The sequence below is a fragment of the Apodemus sylvaticus genome, chromosome 21 (genome assembly GCF_947179515.1).
Source record: "Apodemus sylvaticus chromosome 21, mApoSyl1.1, whole genome shotgun sequence".
In the NCBI taxonomy this organism is placed as follows: Eukaryota; Metazoa; Chordata; class Mammalia; order Rodentia; family Muridae; genus Apodemus; species Apodemus sylvaticus.
In genome coordinates this window covers 19,623,276-19,645,564 of record NC_067492.1, presented here as the reverse complement: position 1 = coordinate 19,645,564, position 22,289 = coordinate 19,623,276, and the positions used below count along the sequence as shown (strand labels likewise).

Here is a 22,289-nt window from a genome sequence, read left to right as displayed (position 1 = left end):
GGTTCTTGAGACAGGATTTCTCTGCATAGCCCTGGCTGTCCTGGAACTCTTTCTGTAGATCAGGGTGGCCTCAAGATCAAAGATCTGCCTGCGTTCAGCTTCCCTGGAACTAAAAGTGTGCATCGTCATTCTAAGCTTGATCTCTCTCTCTCTTTATAATTGAGCTTATAATTAATGGCACTGAGTTTATAATTAATGGCACTGAGTTTATAGTTAATGGCACCCAAATATTTCTGGGTGTGAAGCCATCACACAGAACATGAAGCTTGCCAGGATCCATAGTCCACAAGAAAATTGACTTTCCCTTCCTCTCCCAACCTACTCCACCACTGACTAAGAAAGGGTTCAAAGCCTCCAGCATGGCCTCTCCCCAGTTGAGACCTGCAGGTTGGCAGCACATTCATTTGGATGGGAGTGAAGAGATCAAGCGAAGCCTTTGTTGGGGAGAGTTTCTCAGTGAGTGCATGCTACTTTGGATGGGATGATTCTGCTTTGGAAGCTTCCCTGACCACTGTTTTTAGTGTCCCACAAATGTCAGCAGCACCCCCACCTAACTGTGACCACTCCAAATTTCCCAGAGAAAAATGCACAATCACTATAAGCCACCTAAAAAAGACTAAAACATAGCCAGGTATGGTGGTGCACACCTTTAATCCAAGCACAGGGGAGTCAGAGTCAGAGTCAGAGTCAGGGGCAGGGGCAGGGGCAGGGGCAGGGGCAGGGGCAGGGGCAGGGGCAGGGGCAGGGGCAGGGACAGAGGTAGAGGCAGAGGCAGAGGCAGAGGCGATATCTATGAATTCAAGGCCAGCCTGGTATAGAATGTGAGACAGGACAGCCAGGGCACAGAGAAATCCTGACTCAAAAACAAAACAAAACAAAAAACCCCAAAGCCCCCAAACTCCCCAAATAATCCCCAAACAAAAACAATAAACACACAAACAATAAACAAAAGCAAAACCATCTGAAACACATGGTAGGGGAGGCTACAACCACGTCCTGTTGTGAGCCGCTGAGGCCGAAGACCCAGGGAGCCAGCATCAGTCTCGTCATCCCGTGTGTGTGATTGGCAGCACCAGGAAGGGATGCTGATGCAGGAATCAGCAGGGATGCGGTATTACCTGAGCTGCCTGGCACTGCTAGTCACATGACATTCCCAGTCCCAGTTAGGGCTGGAGAGACAGCTCAGCGGTTGAGAGTACTGACTGCTCTTCCAAAGGTCCTGAGTTCGATTCCCAGCAACCACATGGTAGCTCGCAGCCATCTGTAATGGGATCCGATGCCCTCTGTGTGTGCCCACCAATCTCTCCATTGACTCCTGGGAAGCGGTGATGTGGGTGTGCTACCCACCCCGTGCTTATGAACGAGAACATGGAGACACGAGGAAACCCCGCCGGCAGTAGCAGAGTCACCAGGCAATACAGTTCCATGGGTTCATGACCTCTTGGTTTGTTGTCCCTCCTGCCATGCCTGTGCCTGTGTCTTTTGTGTGACCATCATGAGAGCATCCTAGCCGTCCTGGACTCTGTGGGTTTGTCTCTGCTGCATCTGGCATTTGTCTGGGCATCCATTTCCAGGTCTCCAGCGGCATGCTTCCTTATTTCTAGAGAGATTCTCCCTCAGAGATAACAACCCTCTGACTTCTCTAACACAGCACCCTCCTCGTTCCCTGACCCTGTGTCCTGTTGTATCACAGACCCACAAACAGGCTGACATGTCCTCTACCTCAGCCTCCAGCACATTCCTCAGCAGATTGTAAAGCCCGTTAAATACGTGGAAAGAATAAAGACTTACTCGACAGAAAGCCATATCCAGACTCAGGCTATTGGCGATTGTTTTTCTACCATACTATGTTTAGAAAACACTCTTCCTCTGGTGGGCCAGAGATGTCTGTGAAGAGAGCGGTACAATCCTGAGCCTGGTTGCTGGCCGAAGGGCCAGCACACTGGGCCTTCCCGGCCAACAGGTGTCAGAGGTTCATCTCAAAGTGGCCCACATCACTCATAGTTATTCGTCAAACTTTGCTTTCTTAGCCTGTGAAAGTAATTCAATAGAATTATAATAATACACATAGACATTATGTTTAGGATTAGCTACAACAAACCATATAGTAAATAAGACTGCAGATTAACATCAAGTCAGACTTTGTGCAATCACCAGAAATTGATTCTACCTTTCTATAGCTACTATTCACAGGCTTAAAAACATAGTTGTAATAAAACTTTGTTAAATTGTTAGCAACTGCTGTCATTACACAGAAAGCAAGACCACACTGGAATTACAGATAGAGATAGTTAAATTGTAGTTGAAGTTCCCATTGCTCTCTGCCTTATTTTTCTTAATTTATTTATTTATTATACATATGGGTGTTTTGCCTGCATACATGTTTGTGTACCACATGCATGCCCTGGAGTCCAGAAGAAGGACTTGGAGTTTCAGACAGTTGTGACCCATCATGTGGGTGTTAGGAAGTAAACCCAGGTCTTTTGGAAAATCAGCCATCTCTCCAGCCCCTGTGCATTAATTTTTGAGATGAGATCTCTCTTTAGCTAGAGTGCATACATTTGGGCTGGCCAATGAGCTTCAGGAATCCTACCACCCCCCTCCTGTACAGCAGCGCTGAGATCTTAGATGCACACCACCGTGCCCTGCTTTTTAACACTGGTTCTGGCCCGTGTGGCAATCAATTTCCCAGCTAAGCTATCTCTCCAGCTCCAGGTCGTAAGCTCTTGAGGAGTTCTGAGAGTTGCTTGGGTTTGGCATTCGAATAAATGTTCTCCATGGCAGGAGTATATGCGTTAATGTTATCCAATCCTGCTAGCAAAGGCAGCTAGCTGCCCAAGTCTCTCAGATGACGGGGCACTTGGTTGCTGCTCAGAATAATGGAGGGGGGTAATTCTGACCTGACACTGAGGAAGCTTTATGAAGCAAGGCACAATAACAAGTGGAAAGGAAATTCAAAATGGTGGAACCTGCCGGATTTGGACTAAATGAGTTTTTTAAACATAAAGTCATAGCGTGGAGGTTCATAGGATTCCAGAGCCCCCCTCTGTGTGTGTGCGTGTATGTGTGTGTGTGTTGGTCTTGTCTGTGTACATGGGCAATGTGTGTGCATGTGCCTATGGATGCCAGAAGAGAGGGGCAGCTCCTCATGTTGGAGTTAGAGGCGATTGTGAACCATAAGACGTAGGTGCTGGGAACTGAACTCGGGTCCTCTCCCAGAGAAGTACATTCTCTTAACCTTGGCCACCTCTCCAGATCCTTAAGTAGACATCTATCTTTGTTCTTTTTTTACCCCAGGGGTAGTAGTGGAAGCAAGACATGTGTTTAGCATGTCTTGGGGGCAGGAGGTGAATTTCGTTGCTGCCTTACATAGGGGACATTTTGTGCCAGGGGAAGTCACTAGGCCCCAGAGAGCCTGCTGAGCCGTGTGGCTAGCATCCATAATCCCACAGGGAGACTCTGATCCCACTGGACTTGAGGGAGCACCTGGCAGTGTGCATTCGTACCAGCAGGTCTCGAAGCATAGCTACAGAGACTGGGAAAACAACTTTCCTTATTAGGGGAGGCATCTACTAGAAACAGGAGGAGATAACTACTAGAACTGGCTGAGGAAGTAGAGTAAACGAATTATATTCAGAGATCCCAGAGTGATGCACACGTTTTTACAATGTTTGCATTGTGCATGAAAGGGCTCATTTACTGGTTGACAGCTGTTGTAGTTTGAATGTACAACATCACACATAGGCTTGTGCATTTCAACACATTGTCCCAGTCGGTGGTGTTGTTTGGGAAAGTTATGGAACTTTTAGAAGGTGGGGCCTCGCTATGCCCTTGTTATGTCACTGGGGGGGCGGGGGCGGGTTTTCAGGTTTTACAGCCTGGCCCGACCTCCTGTTCTTTCTGCTTTCTACATGTGGGTGAAATGTGATCTGCCAGCTTCATACCCTGCCTTTCCCGCCATGGTGGACTGTAACCTGGCTAGGATTATAAGCCAAAATAAATCTGTTCTCCCCCAAACTGCTTTCTGCAATGGCGTTCCGTTGCAGGCAAGTCGCTGAGGCATCTGCCTTCCATCAACTCTGAAGACAACTGAGACTCAGTTAACCATCTGACTCCAAAAGGGCCAATGGTATTTATACACTGTTAGATAATAGTAAAAGACAGTAACAAGCTCTACAAAGATGATTACGTCCGTTGTTAGAACCCCGTGGGAATGAGCCTCAGCATTGGGTAGCTAGAAAACACACGGGGAAGTCAAAACGGAAGTTGAGGGTATAATTTTCATATTACTGGTGGGCAGTTCCACAGGTCAGAATCCCGTATGCCAGGAGACACAGAGGAGGAGAGATGCCGTCCATACCAGACACACCTTGAACTTGAGCTCTGGCTCTGTTGTTCCAGGACTTTGCTTCCTGTTCCTGATTACTGATAGTGCAATGGGCAAACTCACAGAGAAGCACCCACCCCTGCTCCTGCTTCCTCAAATCCTCTGGAAACTTTGAGGGTCTGTGTCTCTGTGGAAGTTGCTGGGAGTTCTTCTGTGAGAGCTCCGTTTCCCTGGTTTTTATTCTCCCCTTTCTCATTGGGAAAATGTGGACAGGGAGGTTTACGGACTCTCTCCATGGATGCTGCTTGCTCTGTCCAGTAGGCCTCCAGACCATTGTCTCTGATGAATTCACAGGCAGGAAGGCCAAGGATACAAGAAAGGCAGTAGTCTTGCTTGACGGGTCAAAGAGGCTGCTTAAGGTGCCTAAGTATTTTCAAGACAGAAAGATATTGTTTCTTGGCTTGTTAGGCTCCGCTGTAGGGTAGACCTGAGCATAGACACAAAGACTCCTCTGCTTGGGGCTGAGAAGGACTGGGTACTCAGTTTATTCATACCTTAAGCTTCTGTGTGTTTAATGGTGACTGAGGCTGGAACCAAGGGGTGCAGACAGACCTCCTTAACCTTCTCGGAAGACCTACCCCAAGATCCTGGAGGAGGAGAGCAGATCCAGGGACAGGTTGCCTTGTTCTTGTTGGGATCCGACCTGGAGGTATCCCAGCAAATCCATAGCCTCACCACAGGCATCCTGAAGCTGAGAAACCTTTTTATATGGTAAGGACCAACGCCATGCCTGAGAGACGTTGAGGGCATTCCTGGCATTAGTATGGAAAGCATGCTGACCCATGCCCTTGCCGCTGGTGACGTTGTGAACCCAGGTTTGGAGATGGGGCAAAAAATTCAACCCCACAAATTTATATAGTCTGGAAGTCTGGGCCAGGGGTGCCCGAACCAGGTCCTCATACCTCAGGAGCAGGTAGCGCTGCTGTAGAGCTTCAGGAAGGGTTTGGATGGCCTTGGCTATGTCTATGTGGCTTTGGCAGATGATCTTCATGGCATAATAGGGCTGGTCTTCCTCCTTGATCGTTTTCAAATGCTGCCCTAGCACAATATGACTGTCAATCATGAGTTCTGTCGTGGTGTGTTCCCGGGATCGGAACACAGCCCGGGGGTCTCGGACCAGGTGCACAATGTGCAGGTTGAGGGAAGGGTCTGTGAGCAGTGGGTAGAGGGCCTGCAGGCTGAGGAAACGCACCTCCTTGAGTACCACATAGCTGTGAGAGCGGCAGGCCTTCTCCACCATATCAAAGGGCTGCTGACCGCAGAGCAGTTTGCAGTGCTTCGGTGAGCTGATCTGGTCAGCAGAGAAGAAGTCACAAACGGGCGATGAGCACAGGGCCCGGCTTTGCTCCCACTGGAAGAGGCTGGACTGTTTGCGGGGGCCTGGGTTCATGTAGGCGTCAAAGACGCTCATGTCACACAGGAAGACGGAGCGCAGAAGGTCCCGCACAGCCATGTGCAGCTTCCAGGCCGTGCTGCCGGTGAACGACATCCACACGTGCCAGGCAGGCTCCATCAGGTAGAACACATCCGGGTGCTGCCCAAAAAGCTGTCCCACGAAAGAGGATCCCGACCGCCAGGAAGAGAGGACGAGTACATGCACAGGCCCCCTGGACTCCTCCTCCCTCTGGAACAAGTGTCTGTGGCCGGACATATGGACAAAGAGGGCTACAACTATCACCTGGGAACACAGGAACATCAGCAGTCTCCCTTTCTTAAACAGCATCATCCTGCGGAAGTAGAAGTCCTTTAAGGGGCAAGCAGAGGGGATGGGGCTGAGTTAGGTTGTTACAGCATCTACCTTCTGACTTCCCCTGGATCCCCTCCAAGGAGCAACATAAAAAAAAAAAACAAAAAAAAACAAACAAACAAACAAACAAACAAAAAAAAACCTCAGAAACTTCCTGCAAGTACTTGTCCAGATCCCTCTGCAGAGTAATTCTGTTTCTTAATTAATTCTGTCTCTGCGTTCTATTTTACAGTCTTTAAAACTCCCCCTTCTGGTCTTTCTCAGCCATTGGACCACCACAAATGTCCCTACTCAGCTATGTTTAATCAATATAGGGGGTACTGCCACACCCCACACCTTCTACACCTTGGATATTGTGTGGTCTTGTAGGCAAAGCTTGTCTGACCAAATTCTGGTTAGATGCCTTGTGGTCCTCCCCAAACCAAGGGAAGTGAGCCGCTTAGCCACGGGCTCCTCACCATTCCTCCATTTGAAGAGGAGTCCCACAAGACCGTTCCTCATCCCTTCCTCATTTTGATGAGGCCTGGGACCTTCCCACTGTAATCTCCTGAAGCCCAAGGCTGTAGGCTGCCAAAGTACCTGACTTAAGAGTTGTCTCCTTAGTGGAAGAGCTGCCTACTGCATTGGGCGCTGGGTTTCTTCTGACTTAGCCTCATCTCGCAGGTCTAAGAACAAGGGGAAGCCGGTCCAAACCTAACCTTGTGTCTACACAGGAGAGAAATGCTCTGAGCACACATTGCCGAACCATTGTCTCCACAGAAGTGTGGGGAGCCAGCCTAGGAACTGTGTTATCGAAAGCTGTGGCTGTTTGGTCTTAGGGCTTCAACTTGGGAAATGCCTGGCTGCTCTGATAATCTACTCAGGGCGACTTAGCATTGGTTGGGCAAGTTGTACTGCACAATACCGAAGAATGTCACCTCATCATAATTCAGGTGTTCGTTACACAAAGTGACAGTAGAGGAAGGTGTTTGGAGGGTGTTCCAGGAGGGAGACATTGGATATTTAAAGAGCATATTTCCATTTCTAATTCATAGTTTAAAAAAAATCACAAAGACTGGTGGAATAGCTGGCCTTACTCTTTTCATAATGCGGGCTTATTTCATATTAAAAAAGACCTTCAGGTGGAGACCCTGGTAGTTCAGCCATCCTGGGGATGGCTTTATACTCCTGAGTTGTGGGTAGTACACCTTGGACTTGGGTTGGAAAGAAGACAAGGAGGAGGAGCAGGAGGAGGAGGAGGATGAAGAGGAGGAAGAGGAAGAGGAGGAAAACGAAGGAGACAAGAGAAGAGAAGGAGAAGAAGAGGAAGAAGACATGACATATGGTATGTGTGGGGAGGGTAAGGACACGAGGGAGGATTGTGTATATGTATGAAATTCTCAAAGAATTAATAAAATACATTAAAACCGTATGATAATGAAAAGTAGATGTTTCAATGCAGAGAGGGTGAAAGAGAGAGAGGGAGATGGAAAGAGAGAGAGGGAGAGGGAAAGAGAGAGAGGGAGAAGGAACGAGAGCACACCCCTAGATCAGCAAGAGGGCATAGCAGGTGACAGTCCTTACTGGTAAACCTGAGGTTGATCACCAGGATCAACATAGTGGCAGGGGAAAACCAGCCCCGGGCAAGCTGTCTTCTGACCCCTATAGATGCATGTACACATATACAATCACATTCATATGCACGCACGCGCGCACACACACACACACACACACACACACACATGCACACAAACACACGCGCACACACACTTGAACAAATATAATTAAAAAAAAAATAAAACAGTCAGGTACCAATTGCCATGCTAGTGTATCCCTATTAGTTTTTTAAAAAATATATTTTATGTGAGTGTTTGCTTGCATGTATATGTGTAAACCACATGCATGTAGTGCCCTTGGAGGCCAGAATCAGGTGTTGGATGCCTGGGACTAGTTACAGATGGTTGTGAGCTACCATGTAGGTGCTGAGAACTGATTCTTAGAGCTTTGTCCCAGCAGCCAGTGCTTATAACTCGTGAGGCTGCTCCCTGACCCCTCTTTTCTGCATCATTCAGGGCTGAGGGACTGCCCGACATAAAGAACTGAGAGACACACGCTGCAGATTCTCCCCTCCCCCAAATCGGTTTGGCTGATGTGTGAGCATAGCCCACCCAATCACAGCTTTTGTGTTCCGTTTATTCATTCCCACGTCACCCCAGCTGGGTGTCCCGGATTGAGCCGTGCAGGACACCTGCCTAGCGTACGTCCAGTGAAAACTTAAGCATTGTTACCATGACTTTTATTTCAGTCTTTAATATGGGTTTTGCTAGTGAGTTGATTAGTTTTTTATTTTCAACTTCCCAGAACCTAAAAGCACCCAGGGAGACAGCCTTAACTGAGGAGTTGTGTAGATCAGGTTGGCCTGTGGGCACGTCTGTGGGGGACTGTCCTCACTGTTAACCCACCATGCCTGTGGTTTCCCTGCAATAACAGACTGGGAACGGGGCCTGAAAACTAGATAAACCCTTTTCTCCCTTAAATTGTTTCACAAGGCTTATTTTTTTTTTCCACAGCAACAGAAATGAAACTAGAACAAGAATGGATAATTTGTCTATGTTCTTAACTCTAAGGAGTGTATTTTTGGTCCCTGTCATTAGATTCCCTTTATAAAGGTGTTGTGTTTTTGTTGTAATTTCCAGATAGGCTGGCCTGGATCTTTCTACTTAGCCCTTGATAGCCCTAAACTCCTGAAGATTCTTCTGCCTCAGTGTCCTAAGTGCTGGGATCACGGGAATGAGCCACTAAGCCCAGCTTTTTAAATAGTGATTTTTATTAGGCTATTTTAATTATACAAAATGAGTCTCACAATGTCATTTCCATATACATGTATGATATACTTAGATAATATTTACCCCAGTACTCTCTTGTCCTCCATCACCCACCCAACCCTCTCTTAAGCTCTTTCACCCACTCTGACCCTCTCTTTAGCTCTATTACACCCGACCCTCTCTTTCATATATATATATAAAATTGTCAAAGGATAAATAAATAAATAAATAAATAAATAAATAAATAAATGTCCTGACTGTCTACTCAAATGGGATATTTTTGATAGGAAATGTTTACATGGTTTTCTTTGTTTTTTTTTTTTTCTTTTTCTTTTTTTTTCTCGAGACAGGGTTTCTCTGTTTAGCCCTGGCTGTCCTGGAATTCACTCTGTAGATCAGGCTGGCCTCGAACTCAGAAATCTGCCTGCCTCTGCCTCCCAAGTGCTGGGATTACAGGTGTGCGCCACCACTGCCCAGCTACACGGTTTTCAGATTGCTTTGAAAAGACTTGTTCTCGCAGACCTGAAGCCCACAGAGGAAGAAGGGAAAGTGTGGCTCTCCTAAGACACTGCATGCGGGAGGGCGTGGGGCCTGCTGTAGCCTGCCCTGCTGGGACCTGGGTCTCTGCGAGTAAGGGGAAATTTTGCTGCCAGCAGTTGGGTCTGCAGGGGAAGTCACAGTAGTCCTAGAGTGAACTGTAGGCAGGGTACCTGACATATCTTCAAATAAGTCACAGTGCTTTCCTAGGGGAAAGAAAACAGAATCCTCCTAGTTGGTGACTTGGTGATCTTGTCCTTTGTAAGTAAGAGCAGTGTTGACTGTCATTGGTACCCACCTCCCCAACCTGTCTAGTTATCAACTCTCCTCCACACAATGGTGATTTATTCTCTTATGTCATTTCAGTTACTTTCTGTACACACAGGAGTTTCAAGTGTTTTCCCTCTGAAAAAGCGAAACATAGTAAAGTCTCTCTACCCAGAGCTCTTTGTCTTCTTTTTTTTCCTTTTTTCCCCCTCTTTAAGCATGTTTTGAGAGACGCAGAACACACAAAGCATTTCCTTGTTTCTTTTTACCACACAGAATTCTATTGTATGGACACACAACAATTTATCTAACCAAGAGCTCCTGGATTGTTCCCAAGCTCCCTTATTTCAAAGGCTGCAGCCACAAGCTTCTTGTCTACACAATTGTGTTTGTTTTGTTTTGTTTTTTCGAGACAGGGTTTCTCTGTATAGCCCTGGCTGTCCTGGAACTCACTCTGTAGACCAGGCTGGCCTCGAACTCAGAAATCCGCCTGCCTCTGCCTCCCAAGTGCTGGGATTAAAGGCGTGAGCCACCACAGCCAGGCTTTGTCTACACAATGTAAGATTAAATGCGCAGAAGAGAATTGTTGAGTCAAAAAGTATGTATTTATGTGCGTGTGTCATGTGTATGTGTATATACATGTGTGTGGACATGTGCATGTGTGTGTATGTGAGTGTGTATGTGTATATACATGTGTGTGTATGTGAGTGCTTGTGAGTATGTGTGCATATGCATATGTGTATACTTGTGTGTGTGCATGTGCATGCATGTGTGTGTATGTGTGTAAGTGCTTGTGTGCGTGGGCACATGTGTGTATTGTGTGCTTGTAGGTATATATGTATACATTTGTGTATGTGTGTGAGTGCTTGTTTATGTGTGTGCGCATGCATGTGTGTGTGCATGCATGTGTGTGTATGTGTGTAAGTGCTTGTGTGTGTGGGCACGTGTGTGTATTGTGTGCTTGTGTGTATATGTGTATACATGTGTGTATATGTGTGTGAGTGCTTCTGTATGTGTGTGTGCACATGCATGTGTGTGCACATGTGTGTGTATGTGTGTGAGTACTTGTGTATGTGTGTGCATGTGCATGCATGTGCGTTTGTGTGCATGTATGTGTGTGTGTGTGCGTGTGCATGTGTGTGTGTGTGTGTGTGTGAGAGAGAGAGAGAGACTTAGTCATTGCTAGGCAGCTCTCATGCTTCCTGTGAACATGGAGGGAGGTATTAGAGAGTGGGTTGAGGAGGAGGCAGCCACAGAGGTGATTCTTGGAGTCTGGAACTTGTTTCCTTAAGAGGTAGGGCATGCTTTGCCAGCTCTGGAGCTTCCCTTGGAAGTCCCCTTGAACATTCTGGAAGTGTGTCATGATCCTCACCAGACTTTGTGTGGCAGAGGCACCTCACCCCCACCCTATACCATTCCTTCCATCTCTCCCACTCACTGCCAGTCTTACTTTCCCTCTGGATGACCAAAAGGATCAGACGAGGATTAGTCTTCTCTCTTACTTACTTTTTGTGTGTGTGTATGTATATGTGTGTCTGTTTGTGTGATGACCTGGAGCCGGCCTAATAGGCTAGGCTGGCTGGTCAGCGAGCCTCCGGATCGCTAGTTCTGGGATTCCAAGTGTGTGCTGCTATGCCTGGCTTTTTAAAATGCGAGTTCTGACAACCAAACTCAGGTCTTGGGGCTCTCAAAGTAAGTGGATCTGTGGATGTGTCTCTCTAACCCTCATCTCTTCTTTGTGGCCAAAATATTCCAGCATTTTGCCAGGCTCAGCAGTTAGGAGTCCTTGTTGATCAAGCATGGGGACATGAGTCCATATCCCCAGTACCCAGAGTAAAGCAAGACTGGCCATCTAGGTGTGTGTATCCTGTGTTGTGAGTGAATGCTTTGGGCTTGCTGGCCCTAATGCTCACTGCAGGGAACACTGCAGAGGGTAATGGACTCACATGTGCACATACAGTACCCATAGATTCACATATAGCCCATGATGCTAGCACAGGAGACTGAGCCAGTGAATGGTACTCCCTGTCTTGTTGCCTGAGCCCCGTGCCTTAGAAGATGACCAGTTTCTAAAACCGAGGTCCAAGAGGGAATAATTAGAAACTATGCCATTTAATGACTGTGGTTTAAGTGTGGCTGTTCCTGCTCTCTTACCCCAAGACAGAGAGCTTCTCCATGAGACAATCTAAGAAATGCTGTAGAAGAAGATAGGAAGCAATAGAGTATTGGGGAGAGGAAAACGGGAAGAGAACTCCACCTGTGGTCATCGGAGACTGGACCAGAGTTTTCTAGGCAGGCCCTGTAACTGCTTCAGTCTAAAACTAACATCCCTTGGCACTAGGAAAGCAGGGTTTTTCTTCCATCTCAGCCCTGGGCCAACTCTGTCCTGCAGGGATTGATGGCTCTGTGCCTTCCGTGTGTGCCAGCTGCCCCTGGCCTCAAGCCAGGCCCTTTCTGTGTTTTCTTTCCTTTTTATTTTCAGGGTGCTAGGGTGGGTATTGGGGGAGTGTCCTGGCATCTTATTCTTGCTGTTTGTCAGGAAGCCCTGTCTCCAGGCCTCTGTTTTTCTTTTGCACGAACCCTGGGCAGAAAGAGCAAGCGTTTGTGAAGTGTGTGCAGTCCCTGGTCACCAGGCTCTGAGCAGCACGTGCTGGCGCTGCCTCGCCCACTAGGAAGCTCTCCAGTGCACAACTCAGGCAATGTATCCTAACACTTATCAGTAGAGGCAGGGAACACTCCTGAGCTGGTAGACATGAGGGTGCTGGCTACCTGGTGCTCAAGGAGGCTCACTGGGGAGAAGAAAACCCTCCAGGTCCAGCCTGATGCTGGATTTCCTCTCCTAGAGGCCTTGGTGTTTCTGTTCTGTCCCTCAGCCTTCCCCATCACCCATCACCCATAGTCACAACTCTTTCTAAAGCACCTCCTGTTACTCTCTTAATCTAAAATCTCTTGGATCAACATACTAACATGTACAGGCTGAAACCCAAATCCCCAGGCCTTATGCCCAGGGTCTCACTCTGCCTGCACTTCCTGTCCTTTAATTCCCTGCTTCTCCTTGCTTTTTTTTTTTTTTTTTTTTAAATGATGCCATTAGCCTCAGATTCAACTTCCGGGTTTTCCCAACCTGTCTTTTTGCCGAGGAGCCCAGAGACATTAGGAGACTGCTATTCTTCCTTCAAGAGAGTACCTACAGTCCTTCTTTCTCCCCCAAAGAATGCTAATCCCCGTCTCCCAAATGTACACGAGCAACCTGCCAATTGCACAGGGCACAGCTGCAGACTTCCCATTGAGCTGCAGTCACTGAAGAGGCAGCCATGTCTTAGCTGGCTCGCTGTGTGCAATACTTCCACAGCTGATTAGGACATCTTTAGCTTCCTGGACCAATGAAGTCCATGGTTAGCTGGATGAAATGAAGAAGGGTCACATTGATAGGGAGCCGAAAGGCCTTTGAGCTTTGCTTGATACAAGATTTCATGTGGCTCAGACTGACCTCCAAACTGGTCAGTTATCTGGAAATGGCCCTCGATTCTGATCCTCCTCCCTCCACCCCTTGAACGTTGAAATTATAGGTGTGTGCACTAAAGGTCGCAGTGACAGGTGCCCAGCACCTGCTTGGGAATGGAACGGCACGAAAATACTCAGGTCTTGAGAGCCATCATCAGAGGTGTGTTGGTGAGGGGGACCTATGCCAGGTGCAGGGACCATGGGGGCTTCCTTCACAGCCTGACTACAGGGGCCTGGATTACAGACCCTCCCCCACCAATCAAGAGCACATATGCTTTTGGAAGCAAAATGGGAAATCCTGACCAAAATCAACTAAACAAACAGACAAGCAGGCAGGCAGGCAGACAGACAGACAAAAAACTTGGGTTTCAATTTAAGAGGCCAGCATTCTAAAGACTCGGTACAATTCCACTTTAGATTCTTTAGGGAAACGATGTCCCAGCAAGCAGACGTTTCCAGACAGTAGGAAGTCGCTGTGCACGGGGAATGGGGGTGGGCCGGGGACACTGCCGTCACCACAGATAGCCTACAGACCTGAGAAACTCTTGGGGTTAAGTTCCCAGATAAAAGCAACCACAAAACAAACTTTGTTTAAGGCAGAGGCTCCCACTGCATCAAAGCTCTCAATTGACCTCAACCAAACGGCAATCCCTCTGTTTCTGCCTCCCAGGTGCCAGGATTACACACTTAGTTACCACACTCCGACGAACAAACTCAACAAGTTGGACTGATAGAGGGACCCACCTGCATGCTGGGCACACAGCTAAGGGAAACACTTGCCCATCTATGTCTGAGTGAATCAATATCTGTGGGGACAGTCTTGCCACTTGAGGTGCCCTTGTTGACTTGAGGGGAGCGGGCAAGATGTCATACTTATTTTATACATATAAAATGATCCCGGCCCTAATGAAACAGAATTATCTGGGGCCATTTGAGGCTGACCTCAGCCAACATGTTTGCTCCATAAACACCATTATATTTCACATCTACAACACACTTCTGGACTTCCAAAGCCCTTTGTGGGGGGCAGTTATAAAATGCAATCCAATAAGACACAATGAGACCGACAAAACAGTGCTGGCCACTTCCCTATTCTTAGATTTTTACATTTTGTGTAGGTACCGTCTAGGTCTTGTCATGTGTGTGCAGGTCAGAGGAAAACTGTGGAAACTGATTTGCTTCCACCAAGTGGGTCTCAGGACTGGAACTCAGATCATGAGGCTTGGTGGCAAGCACCCTTACTCCCGGAGCCATCTCACTGTTCAAAAGGAACAATTGACATTTGGCCGATTGGTACTTAGTTGCAATAGCTCTGCCCATTTGATCTGATTAATGCCTGAGCTGGACAAAGCCTGCAGTTCCCTGCTCCGATCCCCCATTCAGCAGAGAACAGGAGATATGGATGGTCAGATATACGAAGGCTATGTTACAACATTCCTACCCACATTTGAGGCTCTTTCTCATCCTTTATGGGTGGAGCTGGTGGGGTTCAGCTTCCGGTAAGCAGCTTGAGGTTTTTTCCTTTTCTAGAAGATTCTCTTGGTGATTCAGAACCCCCCAACACCACTCCTTTTCCTAGCCCTCTTCCTCCAGCCATCAAAATCCCCAGCTTAGATGTCAGGGCTACCTGATACTCTGATCCTGTAGTTGGGAAAATGCCCTTTGTGGTAGCTGCTCCCCAAGGAATTCTCTTCTTACCTTAGGCTTCCCCCGTGCCCAGGATGACTGAGCAGCTAGCTCACTGCCTGCCAGGCTGAGCCTGCCAGTCCTCTCTCTGACTCAGGAACTCCTCCTCCTTGTGTTTTGCATACCTAACCATTTAGCTTGCCCTCTCCCTTATGTTGAAACAACACCCCACCTTGCAAGATAGGCTCCAGAAGGCTCTGGCTCCAGGAGAGCTGTGGTACAGACAGTTAGAATACCTTGAGGGTTGAAGGGTAAGGGGTGGGTGAGGGGTCGGGGTGAGGAGCCTCCTTTTAGGGGGGCTAAGCCAAGAAGGATGACAGATGATATTAAATAATTGCTAACACTTACTTTCTTAGGCAGCCAGAAGGTCAGGTCCCTTTAAGGCATCATGGAGGGAGAAGAGACCCCTGCGGTTCCAGAGGTGAGGTTGGAAGGCGTGTTGCCAGACAGTTACACAGCCCATAAGGTTCTGCAAGCCTTGTTCCCTCCTGTATTTTGCTCTTATCTCTAAGGAGACTGTATAAAGAATCCTTTCCAGGCATCACACCTGTTTCTTCACCCCACCCTAGGGAGGTAACATTTCTTAGCTCCTATGTCATGTCCAATATCCTTACTCTTTTTGCAAGATGTAACAAACATGCTCTCAGCAAGAACATAGATTTACTGGTGTCTGGTTTGATTAAGCTGGGGTGGGTGGGGTGGGGAGAAGAATTTGCCTTTTATGACAAAAAACAAGTTATGGAAAAGTATAACTTCTTAATCATTGTGTGTCCATGGGAAAGTCATATACCCACTCTGGGCTACTTTATCTGGTTGTCCACAGTGGATACGATGTGGAAACAATGTATCTATCTAAAACAATGGATACATCTGGAAAACCATAAACTGCCGTGGAGTACCAAGGCTAAAGTCTGTCTGGAAAATCAATATAAAATAGGGATGACAGCACCTACCTTACATATTGTGAATATTGGGATTAGTGTGCACAGAGGCACACTAATTATGGGGGTTCCAGTTCCAATGGACCTGAAGCCTTTGGCCTCTATAGGCACTGGCACACACACACACACACACACACACACACACACACACAAATAAAATAAATCTGGAGAAAGTGTTAGCTATTATTTACTTACTAATGACCATACCTCTTCTTAATCAGCTGCTGAGGTATTTTCCAGGCTTTGCAAAAGAGCAGGCAGGCTGTGTGGGAGTGAGTCACACCGAGGTCTGGCAGATCCCCATCAGCGGTGTCTCCAAAGGCCTTATCATTGTACAAATGACAAGGACATGAGGAAGCCCACTGGTATTGCTTTCAGTTGGGTCCCTTCCTCCCTTCCTGTTTCCTCCTGGCACTGAGGAGACAGTTTTCTTCTTCCAAGTGGCTGCTGAGGAATGAATGCTGAAGAATTAGAAGTGGGCAGCTGTGTGCTGGTCTCGTTCTCAGTTTAGGAGTGGTCCTTGCTAAGTGTCAAAGAACCAAAGGATGTGGTATGTGAGGAAGGGAATACAAACCCCCAGCCACGCCACTGCCCGGCGAAAGCCATTTACCTTCCCTCCCACGCATATAAGGTTTGTATATTGCTCTCTCTCTCCCTCCCTCCCTCCCCTCTGTCTGTCTCTCTGTCCCTGTCTCTCTCTGTGTGTCTGTCTCTGTCTCTCTGTCTCTGTGTCTGTCTCTCTCTGTATGTCTGTTTCTTTGTCTCTCTGTCTCTGTCTCTCTTGTCTCTTTCTCTCTCTGTTTCTGTCTGTGAGAGTCTGTCTCTGTCTCTGTGCCTCTGTGTGTATGTGTCTTTGTCTCTCTGTCTTTCTCTGTCTCTGTCTCTGTATCTCTTTTTCTCTGTGTTTCTATCTCTGTTTCTGTCTCTGTGTCTCTGTCTCTGTCTCTCTCTCTGTCTCTCTGTCTCTGTCTGTCTCTCTGTCTCTCTCTCTCTCTGTTTCTCTCTGTGTGAGTCTGTCTCTGTCTGTCTCTGTGCCTCTCTCTGTGCGTCTTTGTCTCTCTCTTTCTCTGTCTCTGTCTCTGTATCTCTTTTTCTCTGTGTTTCTGTTTCTGTCTCTGTGTCTCTGTGTCTGTCTCTGTCTCTCTCTCTGTCTGTCTCTCTGTCTCTCTCTCTCCCCGCACTTGTGTGTAGGCCAAGAGTGGATGTCTGGTTTTCTATTGTCCTCCACTTATTTATTTTTTTGAAACAAGGTCTCTCACTGAGCTCAGAACTCATGACTTTGGCCAACAAGTCCCAGGAATCTCCCCTCTCAGGCTTGCAAAGCAAGCACTTCCCTAAATGATCTCAGCCCTTTGTTTTTGCTTTAAGACAATTTGAGTTCCAAAGTACAATTCAGACACAAAGTATCCTTGTAAGATTCATCGGAGCTGTTTCATGCCTTGTTTTCTTTCTATGTGATGTTCTCTGTGTGATTCTGACTAAGTTGTCTTCTGGACACTAGAGCTCTTTATGGCTATGACTCCAGAGGATTGGCATACACACTGGCAGAGCGTGATTCCAGAGTCTCCTTCACCTTATATCATAGATATTTATCCCTGTCAGCTAATCCTTATTTCTTCAAGATGGGGTCCTCATTCTTTAGCCCAGGCAGGCCTGAGAATCACTATGTAGCCAAGGCTAGGCTGGAGTTGCAATGGCCCCTCTTGCCTCACCCTTCTGAGTGCTAAGACCACAGGCTTGAACTGCTATACCTGGTTATGGTTAATTTGTTTTGGGTGATGTCTTTTTAAATTAAAGTTAGGCAGGTATGCACAGTTTTTTTTCTAATTAAAATTTTGATGCTAGCTGGGACTCCTTAGATTCTCTTCATAGGAACATATGAGGAGAATGAATTCAGTTGATTTTTCTCTACCAGTAGTGTTATCTGTAGGCATGAGGCAGGGCACTGTTGAATATGTAGTCTCCTTAGGAAGTACAGGAAACATGTCCTCTGTTAAAGCTTTGTACAATTATATTGTAGGATGCATACTGGTAACAGTTTAGTCTCTTTGAAGAGCAAGTGACTTAATGGAAGCATCCCATCATACCCTGGCTCTCAGGTGATTGCGGATGACAAGGTCTACAACATTGCCAGGCTTTATGGTCCTCTCATCTGTGATAGAGAGGTCATGAGGCTTTGGTTGTTGAGCACGCAAAAGCATGATGTTACCAATCTTGTAATTTTAACTTCTGTGTAACATTTAGATTTAATTTAGACAACAAAACCAAAAACTTTTTTTTAAAAGAAATTCTTTCAAGTCTCAGTTTTCCCAAGTGCTTGAAGCTTTAAAAAGTTAGTAAGACAAGCAATTATATTAATCATACGTACATTTGTTTTTAAAATAATTCTTGTGTAAACAAGTAAAACATTATCTTAAGAGCACGTTCTATTGGCTTATCAGTCAGTAAGAATTATCTCCTTGAACTCTGAACTTTTTATAATCTTTTAACATGAAGCATATCTCATCCTTAAGCCTCATCTGCCACAAATGTTCTGTGACTCAGATCGAAACTTTCTGTTTCGTTTTATTTTATCTCATTATTTTAAAGAATTATTTACTTATTTCATTTATATGAGTACGCTGTAGTTGTCTTCTGACACACCAGAAGGGGGCAGTAGATCTCATTACAGATGGTTGTGAGCCACCATGTGGTTGCTGGGAATTGAACGCAGGACCTTTAGAAGAGCAGCCAGTGCTTTTAACTGCTGAGCCATCTCTCCAGCTCCTTGTTTTCTCTTATGTTTTATTCTCAGGATGAAATCTTATTTTATCACAGTGTCATGAGTAACTGTCCCCTGAGCCACACAACTATGATCTGGGGAAGCTTAGCTGTATCCTTGGCAAAGATCATCCAGTAGCAATGGTGGGTGACTACTCCCCCATTCCAATGAAGGCATAAGATTCTCACCAGAGTATCCTATGGTTCCCTTGTATCTGACAACTCTGAGAGTAGCCCAGGGAGAAGCTAGAGTACACAGAGCATGGGGAAGATGGAGGGGGCTCCATCTAAGTGGTGATGAAGAAGGTCTCATAGGTGCTGGATAAGATTTTTAGGTGTGGTCAATTGGGAGGGGAATGCCCATACACCTGTAAGTAACACCTTCGTAGGGTCTGTAAGGAAGTTAAAAAAAAAAAGTGAACTTTAATGGAATTGAACTTCAGTTTGTCATTGAAGTCTTGTGTGTGTGTGTGTGTGTGTGTTTGTGTGTGTGTGTGTGTGTGTTGTATAAATGTTGTTTTACTGCTCTCTGGGACAAGAATCTTGGCAACAATTACAGATAATTTGTTGTGGTTTGAATAAGAGTGGTCCCTATAGTCTGGTATATTTGAATGCTTATTCATTGGGAAGTAGAATTGTTTGGGAAGGATTAGGAGGTGTGGCCTTGTTGTAGCAGGTGTGGTTTTGTTGGAGGAGATGTGTCCCTGACGGGTAGGCCTCTCTCTCTCTCTCTCTCTCTCTCTCTCTCTCTCTGTCTCCCTCCCCCTCTCTCTGCCAGCTGCCTGAGCCATGCCTGTCTACCTCTCTCCATGATGACCAAAGACTAGCCCTCTAAAACTGTAAGCAAGCACCAGATTAAATGCTTTCATTATAAGATCTGCCTTGATCATAGTGTCCTTACAGTAATAGACTAGTAACTAAGACATAACTGGTCTTTAAAAATATTTAACTATGTTTATCAAAAGTAAACCTTTAACCCTTTTAAAGATATCTTACCTACTTGACTGTCCTCATTTTATTTTTGTAAAAAGAGTTGAATACAAATTACATACAACACACAGCATGGTAAATTAAGATGACCTGTGTATGTGTCGATAACTACCAAGCTTTTTGTTTTTGTTGCAAGTCTTAGACAAACCTTCTTGCCATTTGGATTTTATACCTTTTCTTTCCTTCCTTCATCTCACAGAATTTAAGATTTAGAGGAAACTTTACATCAATTTACATTTCCAGCATTGCCTGTAGAGTTATCAATGATCTTATGTAGTTTTGAATAATTGTGTTGATCACAAAAAGGATAAGGAAGAAATGATATGCAGAAAACCAAAAATCTTTACATGTTAGGCCTGTGTGTTTGGTATTTTTAGATACAGAAGGCATTTAATCCCCTTGTTCCTGCAGGGATGCGAGGGGGGGGGCTGTTTTTGTGGGGATTTATCACCATTCCTATTATTATCCCACATCCCCCTCCTACTTTTTGAAAGAGTCACTCCTTCAAAGAAGAAATGGCATCTGGTGCATTCATCTTAGGACAGTAGTTATATTCTGTGTGATCAAGAGGACAATCTTCAGTGGATAAACTTTTGGTTTTGCATGAGTGAGCTTAATATATGTATATATTGGTATATATATATATAATTAATACATGAATATATATTAATATTCCATTACTTTGGAAATATATAATATGTATTGATTATATAATATATTAATAATTGCTAATATATTAATATATTATTGTATACATAAGAATAGAGAGATATGTGATAGGTTATATAGGTAGATAGATAGATAGATAGATAGATAGATAGATAGATGGCAGCCAGCTGGATTTCCCAATAGTACAAATAGTAGCAGACAAATGTGACATTAGATAGGGTGCTCATGGCATCCAGCAGAAACCAAGCGAAGTGAAGGCAGAGCTGACTGGAGCTCACAGTAGAGAGTGCCCCGGGCAGAACACAGCATCCCCTTGGGTGAAGCGTCCAAGTAAGAGAGCAAATATCAGAATGGTAACACCATGAAGTCAGACACTTACAACCTCTAACAGAAACCATTGGGGGAAGTTGAAGTAGTCAACCTGAGTTCCCAACTAAGTTTTCTCTCCATAGATATGCTTCCTACGGCTGAACTTTGGGTTTCATTTTCATATTGTAGGCACTCTTGTATCATGGAATAAACAATAGTAACTCCTGTTGGAAATAGTTTACCTTTAAATTATTTTTAAGGGCACAATAGTTTTAATTTTTTATTGGTATTTTGCTTAATGTGTGGAGTATTTTGCCTGCATCTATGTCTATGCACCACATATGTTTCCAATGCCCACAGAGGTCAGAGGTGGGCATTGGATCCCTGGAACTGGAGTTACAGATGTTTTTGAGCCACCATGTGGGTGCTGGGAGCTCAACTCAGGTCCATCATAAAAGAGCAGTCAGTGCTCTTAACCACAGAGCTACCTCTCTAGCCCCAAGGCCACACTGTTTATACTCTTGAGCTGTTTGCCAGTTCTCTTCCATCTCGGTCAGAGCTGTGTGTGTGTGTGTGTGTGTGTGTGTGTGTGTGTGTGTGATAGCGTGTCAATATCATGATTAGATCTGAAAGGGTGTATGTATGAATCTTGGTTTCAGAGCCAGCTTCTCCACAAGTTTAAACAGACATGACAATTACTAATATTAATATATACGTTATTTACAGGATCCCACTCCTGCCTTTCCCCAGGCTATCCCTCCTTGGGACTTGAGCCTAGAGTGTCTTCAAGGGTCTTCTTGACTGCATTGACTTTTCTGACCACAATGCCACTAAGAGAACGAATCTCTCCTTGAGTTCTTTTATTTGAGGGCTCTGACCTTCCTCATCCTACTCAGTTTTTATCAGCCTACAATGTGGATGGCAGGCCTGACAGGTCTGAGGGCTCCGATGCTGTCTTACATGGGCCACCAAACGTGCTTTGTTTACCAAGCCTAAAGCATTGGGTAAGTAGCTGTATTTAGAGATAGGACCCTGAAGGATGGCATCTTTTGAGTTTGGCTAACCTTCTCTAAGTTTGACCTTAGTATTTCAGGATGTACAGGCAGCTTAGGAGGCGTGCGTGATGCTAGTTGCTAGAAACATTACTATCAAAAGAACAGTTACCCTAAGCAGAGCCTGTTTCTTTAATAAAGTGGGATCTGGCAGTGGACAACTGTAGGAATTCTGTGGCAGAGACAGAATTCTCTGTTTCTGTGTTTGAAGTGTTTGTTTCAACAGTGGAAGAACGGGTTAGATTAGGGTAAATCAGAGTTAGGAGGTAAGGGAATGCAGTCTTAAGTTTCTCATTGGTTGTTGCTTTCTTAGGGCCCCTTAACAGGGAAGGGAGGATGATAAAGTAGGGGAACAGAGTCAGGAGTTCCCAGTAAGGCCTAGGCACCATTATATGCCCTGACAGACCCAGGAACTTGAATTGCCAGATTTCTAGGCTTCTAGAATTCTACCTCAGCTTCAAAACCAACTATGATTGCCTGACAGGGTGGAGTCTGGTAAGGACATTAGTGGGTCTTGTGGTGGCTTGTAACCCCGTGCTTTATGCTAATAGCTAAGGTCTGTATATTCTAACCCCGAGTAGCCATTGACTGTGTCCCCCTTAGGTTGGGAGCCACTGTCTTTACTCAAGCTTTCAA

General features: G+C 45.8%; 1 protein-coding gene across 2 annotated transcripts; it reads right to left on the bottom strand.

The window, feature by feature from the left end:
* Positions 1 to 729: 729 nt before the first annotated feature.
* Chst4 (carbohydrate sulfotransferase 4) lies at positions 730 to 15,372 on the bottom strand. Of its 2 annotated transcripts, none has more exons than XM_052167091.1 (2): positions 15,281 to 15,372; positions 730 to 6,131 (listed from the first exon to the last, which is right to left on the bottom strand). In XM_052167091.1, the coding sequence occupies exon 2, from the start codon at positions 6,111 to 6,113 to the stop codon at positions 4,962 to 4,964; it is 1,152 nt and encodes a 383-aa protein (XP_052023051.1). In that variant the 5' UTR covers positions 6,114 to 6,131; positions 15,281 to 15,372; the 3' UTR covers positions 730 to 4,961. The 2 variants fall into 2 exon arrangements, with proteins under 2 accessions (XP_052023051.1, XP_052023050.1); XM_052167090.1 differs by lacking the exon at positions 15,281 to 15,372 and adding an exon at positions 14,945 to 14,975.
* Positions 15,373 to 22,289: the final 6,917 nt, after the last annotated feature.